Here is a 22,076-nt window from a genome sequence, read left to right as displayed (position 1 = left end):
AATCCGCTGCGGCCGGGCCGGGCCCGGCACCGCCCCCGGCGGCTCCCACAGGGACGGGCCGGAGCGGCCGTCGCCGCTGCGGGTGCCGGGGCTGAGTCAGCGCCCCCGCCCAAGATGAACATCATGGATTTCAATGTGAAGAAGCTGGCGGCTGACGCGGGCACCTTCCTGAGCCGTGCCGTGCAGGTATGGACCGTCCACCTCTGCTGGGGCCTCGCCGGGACGAGGTTTTGCCGGGGCGGCCCCAGCCGGGGACGCCCCAGCTGGAGCCGAGGCCGCGGGTGGCTCCGCTGGGCCGCCGCCGCTGGGCCCGGCGCGGGGCGCTGGCTGGGGCGCTCGGCTCCGCCCCGGGGGCCGGGAGGGGCCGGGCCCGCCGTGGGCTCCCAGCTCGGAGGGAGCGCCAGGACCGGGTACGCCGGCGGGGGCGAGGCCGGAGCAGTGTCCGGGCTGGGCGGCGATGGGCTGCTGCGAGCTGCTTCCTCCAGCCGGCCCCTTCGGCCGCGGCTGGGCAGGCCCGGCGGTTCGCCAGGCTGGCTGTACAACAGCAGCCTCGGGGGGCTGGCGGGGGCGAGACAGCCCAAGGTCAGACGGGCAAAGAGGGGAGAAGGCGCCAGCACTGGGGGGGGACGAGGTGCGCAGGCATCGGCTGCCGGGAGATACTGCCGGACTTTGTGCATGTAAAGGGCAAAGGTGTGTCTTGCCTGAAATAAGCAGCTGGGTTTTACTGGCTGCTAGAAATGTGTCCTTATCGCTGCCTGATCGGTAAAAGTCGAGGTCTGATGTGACACATGAAAGTCCGGTATGTGTCTGCTTAGGCTTTTTGTTTTGTTTCACCTTTCGTATCGTTTTTAAGCTTGTTTGATAGCCCATTGTTTGCGATTCGGTCTTCCCCTTTCTTCGCAGTAAGGGCACTATAACTGTCTTTTGTTCCTTAGCGCTTGTCTTGAGCCGTAATCACCTTTGTTTATATAATCAAACTTGAACAGATCTCCTCTATGGAGATGGACATCCAAGCAGTGTATAGTAATCCACTTTGGTTTCTTGCGAGTTCTCGCTGGGTCACAGTCAGGTTTGGAACGTGATTAGCATTGTTATCTGGTCTGATGTATTGCCCTAAATCTCAATATTCAAGCAGAACCAGTGATCAGCAGCACAGCAGAGCTCTGAAAATGCAAACGCGTCAAAAAACATTGTTGTTCAAATTTAAATGAACTTAGAGCAGTCATTGTGGCCTCTCTTTGTGATGGAGGTATTTCTATGCTTCCCCCACTACTCCTGGCTTCTTCCAGGTCTACCTGCTTCCCAGACCGACTCTTCCTTTCCAGCCTTCATGTTCTTTTTTCTTGTTGGACACGGGAAAAAAAAGGAGATGCAGTTTCACCCTTCATTATAAGATCTTTTGATGGGACTTTGTGATTTAATTTAAGTCTATATGTGAAATTATGGTCTTCACTAAGCAATCTTCACACTGCTGAGAAGATCTATGGAAATATTAATAGGAAATATTAATAACTTTGTATACAAATACTTTTGTCTGTAATAGTAAAAAATAATTCCAGAACTATTTTTACTGTATTGTAATGAATCAGTACAAAGTTTTTGAGAACACCTGGCATAGTTTTAAAAGCATTTTGAACAGTAGTAGTAGTACATCCATGAATAAATTCCCTTCTTCCCTATATGGCAGCTTAATTTTCTCATGAATGCAGTTTGCTTTTATGTAGAACTGCAAATGCCAGAAGCATTTATCAAGATGTGTATGCTATCAAAGTTGGTTAATCTTCATGTGGAAGTGAAAAACTTGGACAATGGAATTTACCTCTATTGTATTCTGTTTCTTACTGGCCACCAAAGAACTTGTTAAGAATGAAGTTGGACAGTCAGGATGTTTCCAGTCTTAAGTTTCTAATTGGTAAATTTGTTAGAGACTTAATCATAAGAGAGATTTTCCTGAAAATGCCTGACTTTGAACTACGGGCTGTCAGGGGATGAGATCATCATTGTGAGGAACTACTGCTCTGAAGAGAGGCGGGCAAAGCCCTCACTTCCGGCTTAGCTTGGTTCCCTGATGTGAAACGTGTAGCTTCTCCCTGTCTGGGATTGAAGAGCAAACTGCTTGTGGATTAGTAAGACTTGGCATGAATTTTGTATCAAGTGAAATGAATTGTCTGATGGATTTATCTGGCTAAATGAAGTTATACTGTACTTCACTGAAGTCACAGCTTGGACGAGAGCAGCAGAGGTCATCTTACTGTTTCTGTAAGGAATAACAGGATCAGTTATATGTAAACAGTTTATCAAACACTGATTTGTCTTATTCTAAAAAGTGAAAGACCCCCCACCCCCAAAGATATGTATTTCACAACTTCCCAAGAAAGTTTGTTTTAGCTTTTAATCCTTGTCTTTAGAAGCTTTCTTTAATGTCTAATTATATTTTAAATCTTCTTACTGAAGATTAAACTCCCTGTTTTTGTCCTGTTTCCTCCGGACAGGACATTTTTTTCTATATATTCAAGGTAGCTGCAGTGGGAATCTGTTTTGTCTTCAGGTTTTACACTGGGAGAATTTACAAACAATTACTAAATATACAAGATTGAAGTAATCTTTTAATTTGCTTTATTACCTCTGGACTTTCTTCATTTTGGTTTATGTTTTAAAACACACTGCAAAATTGGACAAAATGCTTCATGTGAGAATTCTCAGTATCAAGTTGAGCACAGGATTTCTTCATAATATTATAAATTACCTTTTTCATCTTGGTCTAATTAACATCCTCCTGCCCCTTTTTTTACCTGATAGTATAGATGTGTTGGTGAACTTAATACATTTCAAATTTGTCCTTAGATTTTTATTGATGACTGGGTAATGGTTATATCTTTTAAGATGTCATCTTCAAGCTAATATAAGTGACTGTTTTAAATTTCTCCCGGAAAATTATTTCTATGAACTTGAATATTTTTAACCTAACTTGCAGTTCACAGAAGAAAAGCTTGGTCAAGCAGAGAAGACAGAACTGGATGCTCATCTGGAGAACCTTCTCAGCAAAGCAGAATGCACTAAATTGTGGACAGAAAAAATAATGAAGCAAACAGAAGTATTACTGCAGCCAAATCCAAGTAAGGAGCCCTTCAGGTTTTTGTTTTCAACTTTTGAATTAATAGATATGCCAGTGTAAATATTTACTGCAATAACTATTGCGTACGTTAGGACAAAATATAGCAGTTTTAAAATCTGAAGGCTGCAGTAATGGAAAGCACTTTTTGAAGAGCTGGTAAGAACTGGAGACACTACCAATTGCTGGTACTTCCTTAACCTTTCAAATGGGGAAAACTTTATACAGAGCTTTTTAAACTGTTGTATTGGTTCCATACTCTGCTCAGTCTCAGGTTGATGGATTTTTTGAATTGTTTACTGTTTAATTGAATTTCCCACTCTAATTCCAGATATCTTGGGTAGCTGTAAGTACTCTGAAGTTCTTCATGAGGTAGATACAATGGTTCAAGAAACTTAATTACTATTTCCGTACTTAAACTCTCAGCACAATACAAATCAGCTCGAAGCAGGCAAGATGAACTAAAATACCTGTCTTTAACAATTCCATTACTAAGAATTAGCACCCTACTTGTACAATACAAAAAAGTGTCAAATACAATTTCATCACTGTTGAGTCTCTTACTGTAACAGTAACAGAAAAAAATGTGGGCAGAAGAAATGAAGTTTTATGGTGTGTTAATTTTATTTCTTTCTGAAATTGCTGCTATGAGTAGTAATGTTGAGGAGATCAGCTTCAGAGTCATCCTCCAGTTGCTCTAGGGTTTGGAGCTGTAGGAATTTGCTTAGTGCATAGATCTAGATTTTAAGTCAAGACCTGGTATCTAGTCAGTGGGTGAATTACTTTACTGAAAAAATCTAAACCTCCTTTAGGTTTGCTTAAATGATAAAATTATAATACTGCTACTACCTCTGCACTGAAAGCATAAATATTCTCCTTGTAGTGACATACTGAGCTAGGGTTTATTAGTAAAGGTAAATCATAGATACTGCTAACACTTTTCTAATGCCAAGTAGATAAATTCTTTATTACAGAGATGTTTAAAGTATTACTTACGAAGTGTGTTGCATCTTTCAGTTCCATGAAAACAGTATTTCAAAAATAAACCAACTAATCCTGTGGGAAGGATGTAGTAGAACTTGCAGAATATTCTAGCTCAAATTTCTACTTCTGTCTAGGCCAGAGGGAATAGTTGTCTTTTTCATTCAATTCAGTATTTGTAATATGCATTAGACTTTTTCAGAAACTTGTAAGCTTAGAATATTGAAGCACTAACTGGAGGCTAGTGGAAGTGTATAAAGAAGTTTCATTGCAAGGGTAATATATGGTAGTATTTCAGTTCTGCTCACCAGTCCATTTTCTGATGGCTAAAAATACTCAGCGTTGAGCAGTGGTCTTTATGAATGTAACTTCAGCTGTTTGGAGAGCTGCTTTTGGTGGTTGTTAATGGAGTGAGCCTGTCTGGGGGAGGAAAAATGAGTTTCAATCCCATTTATAATTGTACCTATAGATCAGACCCATGTAATAGTCCAGTAATTTTAGATTACTTTTCTGTTCTTTTATGATGTAGTAAAACATAAATATTATGACTTGAGTAACGAAAACAAATAACTTTTGATTCTTTTTGATTCACCCTTGTGGCCAGGGAATGATACCCATAATTGTCTGTCTTAGATTAATTTTTGTGACCTTCACAAGAAACTAGTTAGTTATTCCACTGCTGTTGAAAGTTGTCTAATTAACAAGTAGTATTAAAGTGGCAGGTTTGTTCACTGGAAAGCTTCTTTGTGGTTGACTGTACTATTGCAGGCTGAAACTAGTTCATACCAACTGTACAAAGCCAGCTAGATGGGAAACAAAAGCAGTTGGTCAGAGAAATTTGGTATTGTGTCTGAGGAATTTGCTTTTTCAGTTACAGAGTCCCTGTTTAGGTGCGTGAGGCCTTTCCACCTAAGAAGCTCACTGTGGCTTAGTATTATGATTGATGGGTAGTAATGCTCACATAGTCTCAACAAGTTTTTCTGATAGTTTTGTTGCCCAAACTAAAAAAATATGGGAATATGAAATGAAACGTTTTCTAATATCTTTTAATGGTTTCTTTCAGAGTGTTTCAAGGGAGCATGGGGTGTAGGAAAGAGGATATAATTTCTGGGGCTATCAAACTTTCAGAATATCTTAATAGGGAACTTACAGTAGCTGTTGAACTTCATTCCTACACTGCTAATTCTAGTGAGCAATTTTGATGATTTTTTTCTGGAGGGGGAACAAAAGACTTTGGTTTTTTTAAGGAGAGGTGTTCTGTTATTGCTCTTACTGTGAAGACTTCTGATGAAATTCTGAAAAGCTGTATAACTATGCTAAAGGAGAAGAAAAGTATAATTTTTCACTTTCCCATATGGCTCAAATATTTGAACATGGCATGGCAAACATGGAATACAGTCTGTTTCCAAGAACAGGATCTTCAGTTTAACATTGTTCACTTAACGTTGAGTTTAATAGCTGGATTTTGAAATTCTTTTTTTGTTTGTTTGTTTCCCTTTCTGACTTGTGCTTTGAATGACAGTAATTATTTCAAATAAACATTTTTTAGATGCCAGAATAGAAGAATTTGTCTATGAGAAGCTGGACCGCAAAGCACCAAGTCGGATGAATAATCCAGAGTTACTAGGCCAGTATATGATTGATGCTGGGAATGAATTTGGCCCAGGAACAGCCTATGGTAAGAAGTAAAATACAGATACAGGCTTTTTTAACAATATAAAATTACATTTCTTCTCTTCCTCTAGATAAAACAGTTTAATGACATTTGTATCAGTTTGAGTTGACTTGCTGTATAACTGAGCTTTAGGAGATCAATGATGCGGTTTCTATTCAAATCTAGAAACAGAACTTGTGGTTGGAATGGTATCCATCTTCATGGATGGATAATTATCTTACCAGAACAACTAATTTTGGAGTTTAGTTTCCTTGTTAAAGGAACACATCTGACAGTATTTATTGATTTTATTTGTTGTTTGGGGTGAAAATGTTACCTGAAATTGACTTCTGTGGTAAGAAACCTCTCTAACTGTACAGTATTCTTGCTTTCCTTAATATATAATATTTTGATAAGGATAATAGTGTGGAACATAGTCTAAATTTTATTCCTTCTCTAGTAAATTTATATACCTATGACAGGATGGTTGGGGGTATTATCTCTAATATTTTTACGGTATGCCTGTAAGTACAACTCTATTTGATACTTCTACAATGTGTTCTCATTGAAATCTTGCCTTGACCTGTGATTGTTCATAATAAAAATGGTTTGGCTTGGTGTTTGTGTGGTTTTTTTTTTGGTGTGAGGTTTTTGCTTGTTTTTATGTTGGGTTTTTTTGGTGTTTGGTTTGTTTTGGAGGTTTTTTTGGTATGTTTTTTTTTTTTTTTTTCTTTTGAAGGCCCTGGTCATGGCATTGGATTATATTTCAAACTGCTGGCCTAAACTTTCCTGACTGTAGCAACCTGTTTTGTTAACCTCCTGCCTGAACCATATGATTAACATTTTTTCCTTTACAGGAAATGCACTCATTAAATGTGGAGAAACACAAAAGCGAATCGGGACAGCAGACAGAGAACTAATTCAAACTTCTGCTATAAACTTTCTCACTCCCCTAAGAAACTTTATTGAAGGAGACTACAAGACTATTACTGTAAGTTGAACTGTATATTCTTCAGTATTTTACACCAATTGTAACTGTCAGTCTTCAAAAGATAGTAGTAGATAATGGTACATTATTACTTTCCTTGGGGTAATATAGAAAAATTCAAGTGAAATTTGTGCCTTTGGTGTATTTTCTGTTCTTTTGCCAAGGTAAAAACAAACTAATGATTAAAACATTTGTTTGGTAGGTATTGTTCTATTAGAAGTATGCATATTGAGTATAAACTGTGTGAGAATAATTAGGATCTAATTCTCTCTCTCTCTTCAACTGAAGAACTTTTTTTTATATGCTACTTTGTTAAAAGCATTTCCAAGTAGATGGTCTTTTGCTTGTGAGTATGTGTACCCATTCTCACAAACTAACCTAACTCGCTTTCAGAAAGAACGTAAACTGTTACAAAATAAAAGACTGGATTTGGATGCTGCAAAAACCAGACTGAAGAAGGCAAAAGTTGCAGAAGCTCGAGCTGCGGTAAGTAGAGGGTTTTTTCTAAGTTTGTCCATAACTTTCAGACTTACTGATATCAGTTTGACTGCTTGGTTATGTTTCCAGTCCTAGCTTCTTACCCTGGTTGTTTTTCTAGATACTTTTGTAAGAAATGCCTTAGTGGAACACAAGGAAATGGAAGTGAGTTGCTGATTAAGGTGTTAGTCTTCTACTTTTAAATATTCCATCAAGTTGAACTTGCTTATCTCTTCTTGCTCTATACTAGATGAGCCTATACTGCTAAAAATTACTTGCTACAACCTGCCAATATGGGTTTAAATACAAATACTTGAATCTCTGCAAATGTTGAAGCATATATATAATTGCTTTCAACTGATAAACCTATCTATACTTAACTTCTCTATGTCAAAAATATTTGTGGTTTATCTGTTGCTTACTATTTCACACCACCAAACAGAGGTGAGACTCTTTAACTCATATCACTTCTGAGTCCCTCAAAAAATGCTTGTTCAAGGAGATTAAATTGGAACAAAAAAGTTACTGCTTTTTAAACTCTTAATATGCTCTAAACGAAGGAATAGACTGTTGACTGTATGTAGTTTCATCAGGATATATTTACAGTACTTTCATAGCTGTCTTTTTGACTGCATTCCTAAAAGTGCAGCAGTTAATGATGGACAGTGGAGTGATTTTTCTGATAAGGGTTAATACAGTAGGGGTCATGCAAATAAAGAAATCCAGACAATTTAAATACACAGGGACAGTGTACATGATGGAGAGGCAGAAGAAGGACTGTCAGATTTTGCTGGCTTTTCCAAATGGACATTTGTCCTGAAAGATCTCAGAGGCATCATCTTGAACTTTGGTAATAAAGTGTGTCACATCTTCGGGATCGCGAGCCATCTAAAAACCAGCATAATCTACCTGACAGATCTGCTCTTTTGTCTCAATCCATGTCATGCACACTGTCCCTGTGTATTTAAACCATTTGTATTTTTAAGTCTATGCATGCATTTTTTCCCTTACGTAAATTCTATGCAAAAAGAGTTACTTCTCTGTTTGTCAAGCTTTCTTAATTTGTAAGATGAACAATGGAGAACAGAGAAGGGTTTTGATCAGCAAGTAGTGCAATTTAGAAGCAAAAGATAGAGCATTGGAGAGTAAACTATTCCTTTGCTTGACTTTGTTCACAGTTAAGTTAGAAAAAAGAGTGTTTTTATTATTAGCTTCCTTCGTAGTGTGGTAGCAGGTATGTACCTTACGTTCTAAAGCAATGAAAAGACCATAAGGAATTGTTCCCCTTGAGCCTAGTATTAAAATAATGTATATATATTATACTTCAGTTTTAGTTCCATCAGCAGTGCAATCGTGCAGAGGTTGATGCCAATTGCTGCTGCTGCTACTTGATCCTAAGTATTCATACAGCAGGTGTGCAGTTTTATGCACAAGTATTTATTTAGTGCTGGAAGAGCATGACACTCTAAACCTCTTCACTATTTTGCCTACACTTTAATTTTAATTACATTTTGACAGTAGTGTGCATGTTAAAGAAGTACCAGAATGTAGAATTCCAGCAGAAATAAAAAAATTGCTCCTCTATTTTATCCTCTGCAATATAGAAGTGAGAACTAACCTGCATGTAGGTGTGATACAAATGGGTCATATTCTGCTGGCTCCCTGATTTATAAAGGAAGAAACCTAACAAACAGGGCTGGACTGATAGGTTAGTGAAGTGTGTTGAGTTATGATGCAAATTTTTATGTTTTACTCTTTTCTTTGACAGGCTAAAGTGATACATTTTATCTACATATTACATACTTTTATAACTGGGGAAAAATAATATTTGAAAATTACTTGTCCCATGCTTACTGTACAACTGCAACAGCTTAGATCAGTGTTTAAAATCAAAATTTAAGCTGTTTTGTTTACCTATATTCACTTCACAGTCTTGGTTAAACTTGCAATGCTTTGTGACATTAACCTATTTACCTGCTATATTCACGGTGTTGTAACTTGCTTTTGTTTTTTATCTGTACATTTAAGCAACTAAACACCTCTCAGCCTGAAGAGAATAACATTATGGTAAATGTCTCTTACATGCTCAACTTGCTGCATGTAAAATGGCTAAAGGTTTGTTGGCCTCCTGTGTTCATTCATTTTCCTGTCAAATGTTTCCTCTTGCTATCCAGCTCATTTTGGTCTTGTTTCAGATGTTTTCCATTCTAAAATGAATTGGTATAATGCACTAAATATGCTTATGTCAGTACAGCACTGGATGTTGTTTTTATCAGATTATTTCTGATAATTTGAAATACACAGTATTATATTCTAATTTCTGTGATTCTATGAATGTGAACTTAGGATACAGAGGAGTTGATTTTGCAATTCTGAAATTGTTTTCAGCTATTGGAGGAAAGGAATTATTTAGTTTTCCTATCTTTTTAATATGAGTACAAGTGAATTATGTAGAACAGCCAGGAATATATAGAAATTATTCCCTTCAAGCAATGTGTTACAAAGAACTGCAACTGAGTAATGTCACAGAAGCTAATGGCTTAACTTAGAGTACAATATATCCTAAACTTGTTGCAAGGACTCCTTAGTGCAGCTGGTTTTAGCACCATAGTTGTGAAAGTGGAAGAGAAAGGGATCAATTGGCTATGTACAGCATAGACTGTGCTGTCCAGCCTGTTCTGGTTGGGCTTTGGATCTGCACAGCATATTGGGTCTCATCTCAATTTAGTATTCCAGATTTCTCATCTGTGATCAGATGAAAAATGGTTATCAGGATAAACTTGTTTGTTACAGTTTGCTCCTGCAACCTTTATACACATTTCTTCCTACTCCTGATTGTGTCATCATCTTACAATGGCAGAAGGTGAAGATTAAAGAAGAACAACATTGCAAGAGGGAATTGGAAGAGCAAGCTGAAGTAATTAACTTTTAGACTAAATCTCTTGCAGTTCTATGATTTTGCTATGCTGCTTGCTACTACTCTAATACTCAATTTGAGATACCTCTGTAGCATTTTTAATTAAATTTAGGTTTCAGTAAAAGTGCTTGTGAAATAGAAAACTGGTAATGAAATTAGCAAGAGAAAGCATTCATCTGTTTCAGTGTAAAAATGATAATAGCTTTCCATAGTTTTCCATTATTATAACGCGTTAAGGTAACTTAAGTTCCTCCTAAGGTAATTTAGTTTGTCTGATTCATGTCATTTTTTTTAGTAGTTATGTCTTGCATTGTAGTAGCTTGTTTTAAGCAGATTCTTGTAATATATACGAGTTCTACAAGTCACTCTCTCTTCAGTATCTAACTTGTTTCACAGATGTAGTGCTATCCATATTCATTATAGATTCATTGTATATGAAGGGCTTTGGGCAACTGACTTGTAGCACTCCTCAAATCCCTGTGAAGTTCTCAGGACAGAAAAGTAGTTAAAAGCCAAAGTGTGATTACATACTGTAATGGAGTACCACCAATGTCTAAGTTTGTATGTTTTTATTTTTTCCTCCCCCACTCTTAATGCTGACTAGATATGGGCTGAGGAAGTGACGAAAGTAAGTAAACAATTTAAAAAATTGCAGATTTCTGAAATCATAATTTGTGCTGGTCTGCTGTAATAAAGAATATTACATGTTGTTGATTTCAGTCTGATGCTAGCAGCCTGATGCATTATATCAGAATACACTGGGCCTCTCCAGGGCCTTTTAGGCTGCAGGGGCAAAACAATGCCTGGGGTTTGTTTTATAGTAAGCTGTTTCTGGCTGTCATTTAGTATCAGTACCATATGATTCTCATGTGACAAGATACAATAGAAAGATAACTACAGGACTTCTCTCAAAATTTACTGGTATGGTATCCTGTTAAGAACAAGCTTATTTGAGAATTTTCAGAAATACTTGGGTCTAGTAATCTAAACTCTCCTGAAAACAGTGATCTTCAAGTTTTACCCAGGACATGGTACACCCCACCCTTCCTCTCAGTGTCACTACATCTTCAGCAGCTGAAGTTAGGGGGTAGACACATCTGAAAATTCCGCCTGGCCTGCAAGCTAGTTTATAAACTTAGCATTAGCCTTGGGATGGGGGTTGCAGCCTTCTCTGCCATACCATCCCTTGCACAGGGACAAATTCAGAGGAGCTAATGGAATAGCTGCTCCAGTGCCCTGAGAAGGGCTGTTCTTAGGTTCACTGGCTCTGCCAAACCAGGATTGGCAACAGGCTGTGAGGGGGTGCACTAACAGTGAAGAAAGGATTTCTTAGTGGATTTCTGTAGAGGAGGCGTAATTAAAATTTTGTCAATAGAAGGAGAGCAGGGGCTTTAGAGTGTGGTTTTTAAAGGGGAACTAGTTAGGCAGCTGTGGGAGTTGTAGGGAGAAGCTGGGATATGCAGCTTCAAGTGAAATCTTGGGAGTTGTGGGAGTTGCTCTTCCAACTTTCTGTGAGTTATAGTGCAAACAAGTCTGCTTTTCAGAGACAAGGACAAGCAATTTTAGGATAGTGAAATTTAACAGATTGTGTCTTGGAAAGAAGAAATACTACAAAGTGCTTAACTACAGCATAAAGTAGACTAAAAACTCTAGCTCTTGTAATAAATTATGTAATTTGAGGTTCCCTTTTTTATTTAGTATATAAATAGCAGAGACTATTGAGAAGAAACTACAACATTATGTACTGCCAACGGAGCAGTAATCCATCCACATTTCTAAAGGCAGTCTGTCCTTCTGTGTTTGAGAGTTGGAGGAGGAGATTCATAAAAATTTTCAGTTTAAATACAAGAGGCTTCCCGTCAAAGATTTCAGACCGTCAGTCATCTTTGGATCAATTACAGGCTGGGTTTTTTTCAGTTAGAGTATTAAAGATGTGCATGGTGGCAATGACAAACCTTCTTTAGTTTAGCTTCCTCTAACTCTGCATTTCAGAAGGAATATTAAATACTAGGCACAGCTATATATCCACTACCAGTGTTTACTAAAAGCATGTGTAGTAAAACAACATCAGGAGGGTGATTTTATTTCATATGCTTTTATGTGTGTTGTCTCTTCGCTGCAGGATTGCACAGTATTTCTGAGAGTATTTCCTGTATTCCTATGTGAAATCTGGGGAGATTATTTATGTATGAATACTCAGATTCAAAACCTGGGCTCATATTCTGACGTTGCAGAGCAAGTACCATTTTGAGGGATCTTCATGAGACATACCTAGTGAGGCCTTTTAATGGTCTTAAAAACACAGTACAACTGCAGCTGGAAAGTCTCATTTTGTGTTTTTGACCTCTTATCTCTATTCAGAAACAAAGATGATGAGGCCATAAACTTCTCAGGTTAAAAGTCAGCTGGTTTTCACCTTTATCCTAAGGTGTAGAATAGATATGATGTCCTGCTACTGTTCACCTAGCTGTACTGAAAATAGGGGTGGGCAAAACTGATTAAACACATTGTCACATAATTTAGTTCATGTAAATCTATAAAACCAGTACATTGGGCTTTTGTAAATGCATTTTAAATCACTCTGTACTGGCTATGTTAATATGTGTTACCACATTACTTGCTTTTCCTTTGCTTACAGAAAGTAGTTGATTTGCTAGAATGTTGTTGAAACAAATATAATTATTCTGATGGATATGTCCCCGTCTTGTAAGTTCCTATTCTCATGTATTTACTTACCTGACAGGGAGACAGAAACACATTAGCAACTGCTGAGTTCAGGGAAACACGAGAAAACTATTTCTCTCCAGATAAAAGATTTACTTATTGTTTTGATGGTTTTTTAAAAGAAAATTAAGATGCTGCTTTTCTTCCCCTCTCGGCTATCAGATTAGCTTTTTTCATCTCTTTGTTCTTGTATTTCTCTCAAAGACTGACAGATGGATTTCACTGATACTAATTCAGATTTAATCAGAAAATTCCAAGCAAAGATTCTTTCCTCAAAAAACTTTGAAAACTTACTAGTTTGGAACTTGATATAAACACTGTTTTCAGTTTCAAGTAAGAAGCACACAGTTCTCTCTAGCTGCTTCCTCACTGTTTAGTTACTGTGTAAGCCCTTCCAGCTGCAGTGACTTCAGATGGAAATACATTTCTTAGGTAACTGTATCATTCTTCTGCGCTCTTTTCTGAGATTCCATGTGACTTTCATACTGATTAACATCAGTTGAATGCAAGAACAGAATGTTTGCAAGCACATAAAATGCCTTTGAAACCAGTGTTTTACTGGTATAACCTGAAAATATATTTCCTCCTTTGTTGAGAATAGCAACTGCTGCATCTTGGACTTCATGTAGATTTTTTGCCCTTGGGTTTGTTTTTAGAAACAAGGCACTAAATGAATATAAGCATTGAGGCAAGGTAATCCACATTTCAGGCTGAGGACATTATGTCTTGGAACAATGAATCTTAGATATTAGAGCACATAATTCTGTGTATGTGTGTTTAGTGTCCCTTTTTCTTTACCCCTATTCCCACCCCTCCCCCCCCCCCTCCCCCCTGCCAAAGTACTCTTAAGTAATTTTGGCTGTGCTATATTGAAGTAATTTAAAACCAGTGTAACACTGATACCTTACTTTAAAATTGTTGAGAACTATATATAGTTATAGTTTTTTATATATATATATATATTCCCTATATGTAAGGAATACATTTGAATTATTGAAATATGAAACTTGTATTACATCATTTCAATAGAAATTTTACTCTGATTGTAACACCAAGTATTAGAATATATAGTATAATTCAGATTTATTTATTTTCAAAGATTCCTTGATTACAAGCTCCAGAAATAGTTGTAGTAGTTTGGTGGTCAGTATAAGACATTAAATTATGATACATCGTGATAAAACTTAACATCAAAGGTTTATGTACAGCTGATTGCTGTGCAGTTACCTGGCAAAAATAATGTGAGATTTACCCTGAATTATTTCATCAGAGACCTGTTAAGTTGATGTATAGGAAAAAATTACATTATTCTTGGCTGCCACTAGTATGTTGACAAAACTCCTGGTGCAGACGTGGTTATGCCAGTGAACACTTGGTTTGTTATTGGGAGAGGTGGGGTAATACTGCTGGCAAAGAAATGCCTTTCTTTTGCATATGTAGTAGGTGTCTGATAATAAAACTGCTTGCTGTGTACACAGGGCCTCAACATTTCTGAACCCAGAATGCAATTACTATTTTTGCCTAGTAAAGATCTGCAAAGAAAAAGCATATTTCAAACACCTAAGCTTGTGATGAATGCATTTGTGTGAGCAGTTCTGCATCAGCCGGGACTGTTGCAGTGGGCAGGTGTAGCACAGAGCATTGTACCAGTACCTGATGTGCATTCTTACTTTTAGTCTGAACAGGAAGTGCGAATTACTCAGAGTGAATTTGACCGTCAAGCAGAGATTACCAGACTGCTGCTGGAAGGAATCAGCAGCACACATGTGAGTACCCAGAGGGTGTTGGGGAAGGTCAATATCAGGGCACCTTCTAAAAATAGCTGCAGTAAACTACCTGGGAACTCTGGTGTATGAGTTTTCACTTCAGTGCATTAAAGCATCAAACCACAAGGATTTTTATTTTTTTTTTAATTTTTAATTTAATTTTTTTAATTAGTATCCACTGAATTTAACTTTACTTTCCCATTAACATTCAGAATGCAGGACCTTTCATTTTCATTCTTTATACCGAGCTTCCCATTCATCAGATCAATTGAGTGTTGAAACGGAAAAAATGTTTGCTTGAATATGCTCATATTTGTGACATTTCATTGTGTTTACCTGGTAAATCCAGGCACTATGCCCATCTGGTGTTTATCCCTAAGTGCCACTATTGGCATTAGCACCTGACGAGGTGTGTAGTCCTTCTAAGGCAGCATGGTGCCCTTACAGGCTAAACACTTGAATTCTTTGCTGTGTTACAGGCACATCATCTCCGCTGTCTGAATGACTTTGTCGAAGCTCAGATGACCTATTATGCACAATGTTACCAATATATGTTGGATCTCCAGAAACAACTTGGAAGGTAGTAGTACTGTATAAACTTCAGGAAAAAGCTCAGTTTTTAGTAAGTGCTTATGAATAGTAGGAAAACTTACACTGGTATAACAGTGATGAACACACGGGCATGCTGGACTGAAAGGAAATAAATCTGTTCTCAGGTAATTAATATGTAATTACCCAGTGCAACTAGTTCCCTAAGCCTACACACAGCACTAATGCCTTTTGAGGGTTGATCTACTGAGATTTTATATATTATGTAATAGAGGAAGGTGAGCCCTTGGTAACCTCATTTAATGTGACAAAAAGGAATTTCTAGAGATTTATTTGTAATCATTCAGTTGTCTTAAGCTTCATGCTACTAGACTGCTGTGCAATGTGGAAGAAGTTTTTATACTTTCTATAAATTCCTGTTGCCTCTTAATTGGCTATAGGTCATTATCTGATTTTCAGTGAAACCCTGTTCTCCACTCTTAACTGAGTTGCCAGCATAGATACTGTATAGGGGGAAATCTACTTCATACTATCTATTATCCAGAGCACACACAGTGGAATGAACAAGTTTGTCTTGTTTTACTGTTTCATGGGTTTAGCATTTTTAAAGTAAGAGAAGAAACTGACGTTAGTTTGTGCTCTTAATCCCTTTTTGTGTGATTGGTGAGAATGTAGCGAGATCTACATAGTTACACTTCATAAAGTTTCCCTATTCTAATTCTTCACAAATCAGCCTGTTTCAGAGTTATACAGATCCTGTTATTTACGTGAGTGTATGCACTGAAGAATTGTTTGTACTTAGAAGTTTGCTGTAGTGTCTGTTCTAGGTAACTGTCTCTGAGATATCTCTGTTTATGTTTTCCCTGACAAGGAAGTAAAAACAAAAGTGTTCTTGAGTCTTATCCTTTTCCTGACTTGCAACTTCCTGTGGCATTTGATTTCCTCAGTTTGTTTAAATGTGTAGTTTAAAGGCTTTCTTAAGTCTTGAAAAAGACCTTAAACTAGTAAACTGTTGTTTAAAGTATTTAAAACTTTGATCTAAAAAAAAGCTACACCCTTAAAGTTACATCCCAATCTAATACATTCCAAATATTCAACTATAAAATGTGGTAGCACATAAATACAAGTTGTAGAATTGTAAGCTTGAAAACCAACATTTGCAGTATGAAGGAAAAGGAACTCTTTAATTAGAAATTAAGTGAAATATATTTACACAACTATTTTGAGAGGATTATTTTTAATACATGTGCTCTTATCCTAGTGCATTTACCAAATAGAAAGCCTTAAGCATAATACCCTTAATCTAAGGAAGAACATGTTCCTGTTTAAGTTCTGCTTTAGGATGTATAGCTTGTCTTTGTTTAAAATTTGTGTAAACTGAAACCAGGTATAAAAAAAGTGCGTTTGAAGAAAATAGTGCCTTTAGGAAAACAGAAGGATGTATCTTTATGTGATCTGAGTAGTACTTTTAATAAAATTACTATGACTGGTAGAAGACCAAAAGCATGGAAGCATTGCAGAATTCTAAATGCCTCTAACAGTGAAATGAAGTTTCTGTGTGGATTAAAATAGTTATGGTATTAAATCTTGGGCGTGTCTTTCCTTCCTTGTGCAAGGAAATCCCACTGAAGTATAACAGAGAGCACTGGGACAGGGTCTGAAGTCATGCTCCTTGCTTTGGAAGAGTGTCTCTGTTGATAGGGATGTGGTGTGTAGCACTTACATTAAATAAGCAGATGAGTAGGGTTTCTGTTCTGTGCTCCCTATGTTATGCAGGCAGATACAGACCAAATAAACAACTTAGGCTGCTCAGCTAGATCTTGCTTGTGTCTGCCAGTGCTGTGTTGGTTAACAGATAGTGCTAAGTTACACATCTTTTCACATATCTAAGAATGGTATTGTGCAATATTCTCACATGAAGGCCAAGAACTGTGAAGGACTTAGTTTCGTTTTGAGGTTGTTGATGGACCGAAGGCATTCAGCCTCTAAGTGAGATTAGTTTGTTGCTTGAAACAGAAACCTGGTTCTCGGAGGAGATGCATGTTATGTTTTACCTGGATCAGAATCCGGGGCATAAACCCCTTCCTAGTTCACATTGAGACTATTCAAGTTCCGAAGCTGAGCAGTCAGCTGATGTACTCTCCAGAGGCAGCTGTACCAAAGGTGGGGGGAAGCTCCGTTCTGAGTTTTACTCAGTTCTCTTTATATAAATAGACATGTTTTTATGGATGTTTCGCTTCAAGGGAACACCAGCTGCTTAGCTCTGTACTGCCTTCCCCTCCTGTGGGGCTGGATTGATTCTTTAAATCAAATCTCCCTTTTTTATTTTCAGTTCCTCAGAATGAACTAAACAAATCTATTTCAAATATTCTGGTACCCTGGCTGCTTTTTTTCTTCTGATAACTGCTTTTGCTCTGAAGTTTCTCAGCTTCCCTGACAGACAAATGTAAGCTTTGGCGTAATTATTTTTTCAGATTACCCATCACTACAAGCTGGGAAATTCCTCCTGTTACTCAAGTATTCAAAAAAAAACCCAAAAAACCAAAACCAACCCAAACCAGACAACCTCCTTATAGCTGAAGCCTTCCACTAAAATGCTTTATATATGACTTTGCAGAAAGAGTGACACTTAATGCCCCACTGATTGACAGAGCGGTTATAAAGTTTTGGCTTTCTGTTCCACTGACTGTACAAACCAGTGACCCTTTGAAGTGAGCAGAATGACTTACAAGTAATTACTGTGCTAACTGAGAACAGGTTTAGCAGTATATTAAACAGTCATTTAGCAATATTGAGAAACAGCTGATTGTCATTTAAAATTAAATCCCTCTGGTTGAATGCCCACTAATCAAGTAATAAATACATCATGAGGCACAGCTGAGTTATACCTACAGAAATGTGGGATCTGGTTTTGGTTCCCTTTATTCTGCTTGTTTGATTTGTTCAGGGAACATGGTGAACTAGTTTGAAAAACTAATCTAGCAAATGAAAAAAAAAATTGGTGGCATTGGAGTTTCTGCTTGGTGAGTTGAACCAGCTCGTTATGGTCAAGTGGGGTCAAGGTAAACCAGAGGGGGAAGTGAGACCTCCTCCTTTGCACAGTAGTAAGCTGCTAACTAAATTCAGAACAGGGTCTTGAAAGTCTTCCCAATTTTTACACGCAATTCAGTGACTGTCAAGGGGCTAGTGCTGTCCTTCATATTACACTACTGCTCTTTCCCTTCAGTCAGATACAATTGTGTGACTGCAAAGTGAACATGTTTAAAAAGCTGTTCTCATGGCAAGTAAGCAATTTTCCTAATACTTGGTTAGTTCAGATTCTTGAATTAAAAGCAGCAGATTGCTAGATCTGACTCAAATGATAGAGAATGAACATTGATGTGGAAAAGGGGTACTGGAGTGGGTCCGCCCTGTTCCGTGGCGCTGTGCATTTACCAGTTTAAGTACAGTGTGAACCTGTAGCCTTGTGTGCAGGACTGCTGTAGCTGTTGCAGATTTGAGCTACATTAATTCCACTGTCATCATTGTCACATGAGCCAAAAATTAGTTCCTGTGTTGATGGGTTTAGTTTTTACCTGCATCAGTTCCTCCTTATGGTCATACGAGCACCAGTAATGTTGCAGGCGTGATTATGGGAGTATACTGATCTGGATTTGCACGGGTAAAGTTGCCACTGAACTGCACCTTCAGAAAGAATCTTACTGGGGAGCAGAGGTGGGAAGGGATGAGATCAGACTGTTTTCTGGTGGGTTCATGTGCTAGATCTTATGTCAAAAGAGTAGGCAAACAAAAGGAGGGGGGAGGTAATATGTCCATATCTTAGATGTTTATGAAAAAGCATCTATGGAGAAGGACTGATGAGGAAAGTTACATGTAGGAATTCACTGGTCAAAAGAATGGAAAGAAATGCAATTACAGTCATCATGACTCAGTCTAACTCCTAGGTGCTGGCCCTTTTTTAAAACCTTCATTGACCTACTCTTTAACACTCATCTGGATTCTACCTTACAACCAAGTAAGGTAGCAAAGGGACAAGAAATTGCTACATCAGCTGCTAAATAAATAAGTTTAGCCTGCCGTGGAACTGCCTCCCAGGATATGGGGCAGAGTGACATGAGATAGTCTCAGAGCTCATCATTGCTGTTCTGTTCTTCCTACTCCACTGCCCCAAAATCTCTTGCTGCTTTGCTCTCCTTTCTGCTCCTTCAGTGTTTCAGTCATGTTATTCTGTGCTTTCCCTTGTATCTGCTTGCTCACTTGTAACAGTTTTTTGTGACTGAGCTCATTAACTAAGTAGGAGATTATACCCTTTTTTTCTCCTCTTTTCCAGCCAGGTTAATGGGTTTAATTGACTTCATGGCAGGGTCTGGCAAGCACTACGGCTGGCACTGAGCAAGTAGCAGCCTGACCTAGAAATGAGGAGCTTAAGTTGATAAAAGTTGATTTTTAGAGTAAAAAATTTTTTTGTTTTACAGCGCTAAGTTAGCTGAATCAGTGAACTGATTTAGATTACAAAAATAGTTGTGTGATTTTTCTTGCTTTCAGAGGGAGGCTGTGTTTCTAAGTTGTATTATATTTCCCTGATCTGGTTCGTCAGCACAATCTTTTGTGTAACCACATAACTGAGGAATGAGCAGGAGGAGGTGGAGGCTACTTTTCCTGGCAGAGCTGTCAAAAGAAATGTTTATCAAAATACAGTCTGAATTAAGTTTGACCAACAGTGCTTTTTTGGTTTTGCCTTTTTTTTAAGAGGCAAATTCAAAGGGTTTTTTAAGGTGGCAGTATTTTTTTTTTTTTAATTATATTGATTTGATTTATGCTACTTATCAGGAACAAGTATCTTTATTTATGTCATACAACTCTTAGTGCTATTCTGTTACTGCTATCTGCTGGTGTTTATTGCTGATAAAAATAAGAATGCTAGTTTCGGCATGGGAGCATGTATAATGCCCTGTGTAAAACAGATCCACTCAGAAGACTTGTTTTTTTCTCTCACAGCTTTCCATCTACTTTCCTCTCTAACAACAATCAGTCTTCCACAACTCCTGTGCAGAGTGTTTCTACTCCCTCAGTCTTGGCCTCAGCCTCTGCTTCATTGCCTTCAGTAAGCAACTCAATCGTTACTTCAGGCCTAAGTGAACTGAAGTCATCAAGTGGCAGCAGGAAAGCCAGAGTTCTCTATGATTATGATGCTGCAAACAGCAGTGAATTATCACTACTTGCAGATGAGGTAAGAGTTTTCTATCTACCTTGATCATTTGAAAGTAAAAATGGGAATGCTTGTGAGTAGCCAGTTAAGATGTGCTACATCAAAAAGTTTTTGTAGTTGATTTTTTAAAATTAAGTTTCAATAATACCCTTGAAGCATTGTCCTGTACCTGTATATCCTAATATTCTGTAGTGAGAGTCAACATTTGTTACACCATCTTAGCTTGCAAGAACATTTGCTAGACAGTCAAGATGCAGGCCTACTGTCTACTTTTCACCACACCTTTGGCACTATGATCAATATGATTAGTCTTTCAAACGTTGAATATTGCAATTTGGGAAGAATATGAAAATACAACTACTACTTGCTTTGATGGTGAAGGTTGTGTTTTGTTTATTCCTGTTCTGGTTCAGTTGCAGTCATAAGTCAGAGAGTATGCAAAGCAGATGGAGATAGATGATGAAGCACAGTGCTGGAACAGAGTTTCACCTGGTAATGTGACTGTAGCTTAATGATGAAGAAGAAATTCTGAAAAAAAAAATCAGATTTTGGGGTTTTAAATGTGCATTACTTCAGTATTTCTATTTGACTCTTTTCTTATTTAGAGAGTGACTTAGATAGAAGCTGTGGGCTCAGATTTTCTGTGAAGATAGAGCACATCAACACCATCTGTCTTTCTGTCATGCACTCCAAAGAAGTTTCTTTTAGATTGCCTGTTAAAGCTGAGGGTGGATACACAAGATTTAAAGATAAAACATAATAGAAAAGAAACTGTAATTAATAGAATTTCAACAGTATAAAGGTACTTCAAAATACACTACTGTGTCTATTCTTTTCAATGGGCCAGTGAAATAATTTTTATGAGCATTAGGTTATGTTCTATGGATGCTCATTTTAAATGCTCTGTTTAACCTGGTTAGTCTCAATTCTAAGACACTGGAAATCACATGAAGATATACTGTAACTCTCTTCCCTGCAAACAAAGTTTATAATAATGTGTTTCTCTTTTTTCAGGTGATAACAGTGTACAGTATCCCTGGCATGGATTCAGACTGGCTGATGGGTGAAAGGGGAAATCAGAAAGGCAAAGTGCCTATTACTTATTTAGAACTGCTAAACTAAATGGTCGGCCTGAATAGAGACTGTCAATTATGGCAACTCCATATTTATATACAATTAACGTTATGTAAGCAGGTTTATGTGTCTTCCATGTTATTGTCTTGAGGGACAAATACCAGCCATTAAAAACTGGCTTTTCTGCCAGCATGGTTGCACGGTCAATACTCTATTCAAACTTAATGTGTTTAAAGCTTTTACTTCATGTGCCAAGAACGTTTCCTACAGATTTGTTTCTACTGAAGTTTTCACTAATACAAGCTTCTACTTTTGAGTAATCTAGATTGAAAGCAGGAGGTACTGTTTTCTACTGAAATTTTTCATTAATGGCAAAGCTTTTCTTCACATAAAATAAACTTATTGTGAACCGATGCAGGTGTAGTGCATGTTATTTGAATAACCAAAACCGACGTGGAACATAAACCGTGTGATTCTGTTCCCAACACTTGTGGAGCTCAGATGTGCTGAGGCACACATGGCTTCTGCTGAGTGTCTCGTGTATTAAGTCACCTCTGAAAACTTAAGGCAAGTTCCCAGTATGCTGAGATTTTAAACTGCACCTAGGTGGATTGGCACAAACTAG

General features: G+C 37.8%; 1 protein-coding gene across 4 annotated transcripts; it reads left to right on the top strand.

Moving 5' to 3' along the window:
* The first annotated feature begins 20 nt into the window (after positions 1-20).
* Positions 21-21,864, top strand: SH3GLB1 (SH3 domain containing GRB2 like, endophilin B1). Of its 4 annotated transcripts, none has more exons than XM_048312211.1 (11): positions 21-186; positions 2,975-3,116; positions 5,643-5,771; positions 6,605-6,738; positions 7,129-7,221; positions 9,241-9,327; positions 10,734-10,757; positions 14,530-14,619; positions 15,099-15,199; positions 20,167-20,398; positions 21,392-21,864. In XM_048312211.1, exons 1-11 carry the CDS (start codon positions 115-117, stop codon positions 21,497-21,499), a joined length of 1,212 nt encoding a protein of 403 aa, XP_048168168.1. In that variant the 5' UTR covers positions 21-114; the 3' UTR covers positions 21,500-21,864. The 4 variants fall into 4 exon arrangements, with proteins under 4 accessions (XP_048168168.1, XP_048168169.1, XP_048168170.1 ...); XM_048312212.1 differs by having other exon boundaries at positions 22-186; positions 9,241-9,279; XM_048312213.1 differs by lacking the exon at positions 9,241-9,327 and having other exon boundaries at positions 22-186.
* The last annotated feature ends 212 nt before the right edge of the window (positions 21,865-22,076 follow it).

The sequence above is a fragment of the Corvus hawaiiensis genome, chromosome 9 (assembly GCF_020740725.1).
Source record: "Corvus hawaiiensis isolate bCorHaw1 chromosome 9, bCorHaw1.pri.cur, whole genome shotgun sequence".
Taxonomy (NCBI): domain Eukaryota; kingdom Metazoa; phylum Chordata; class Aves; order Passeriformes; family Corvidae; genus Corvus; species Corvus hawaiiensis.
The sequence above is the reverse complement of the archived record's forward strand: the minus strand, read 5'-3'. Positions and strand labels throughout refer to the sequence as shown.

What these genes read in the sequence shown, in the direction of transcription:
- SH3GLB1 (XM_048312211.1), top strand. Translation starts at nt 115, where the DNA reads ATGAACATCATGGATTTCAATGTGAAGAAGCTGGCGGCTGACGCGGGC. An exon ending in TCCTGAGCCGTGCCGTGCAG is followed by an intron (nt 187 to 2,974) that starts GTATGGACCGTC and finishes CCTAACTTGCAG; the next exon opens with TTCACAGAAGAAAAGCTTGG. An exon ending in TGCATGTAAAATGGCTAAAG is followed by an intron (nt 9,328 to 10,733) that starts GTTTGTTGGCCT and finishes AATGCTGACTAG; the next exon opens with ATATGGGCTGAGGAAGTGAC.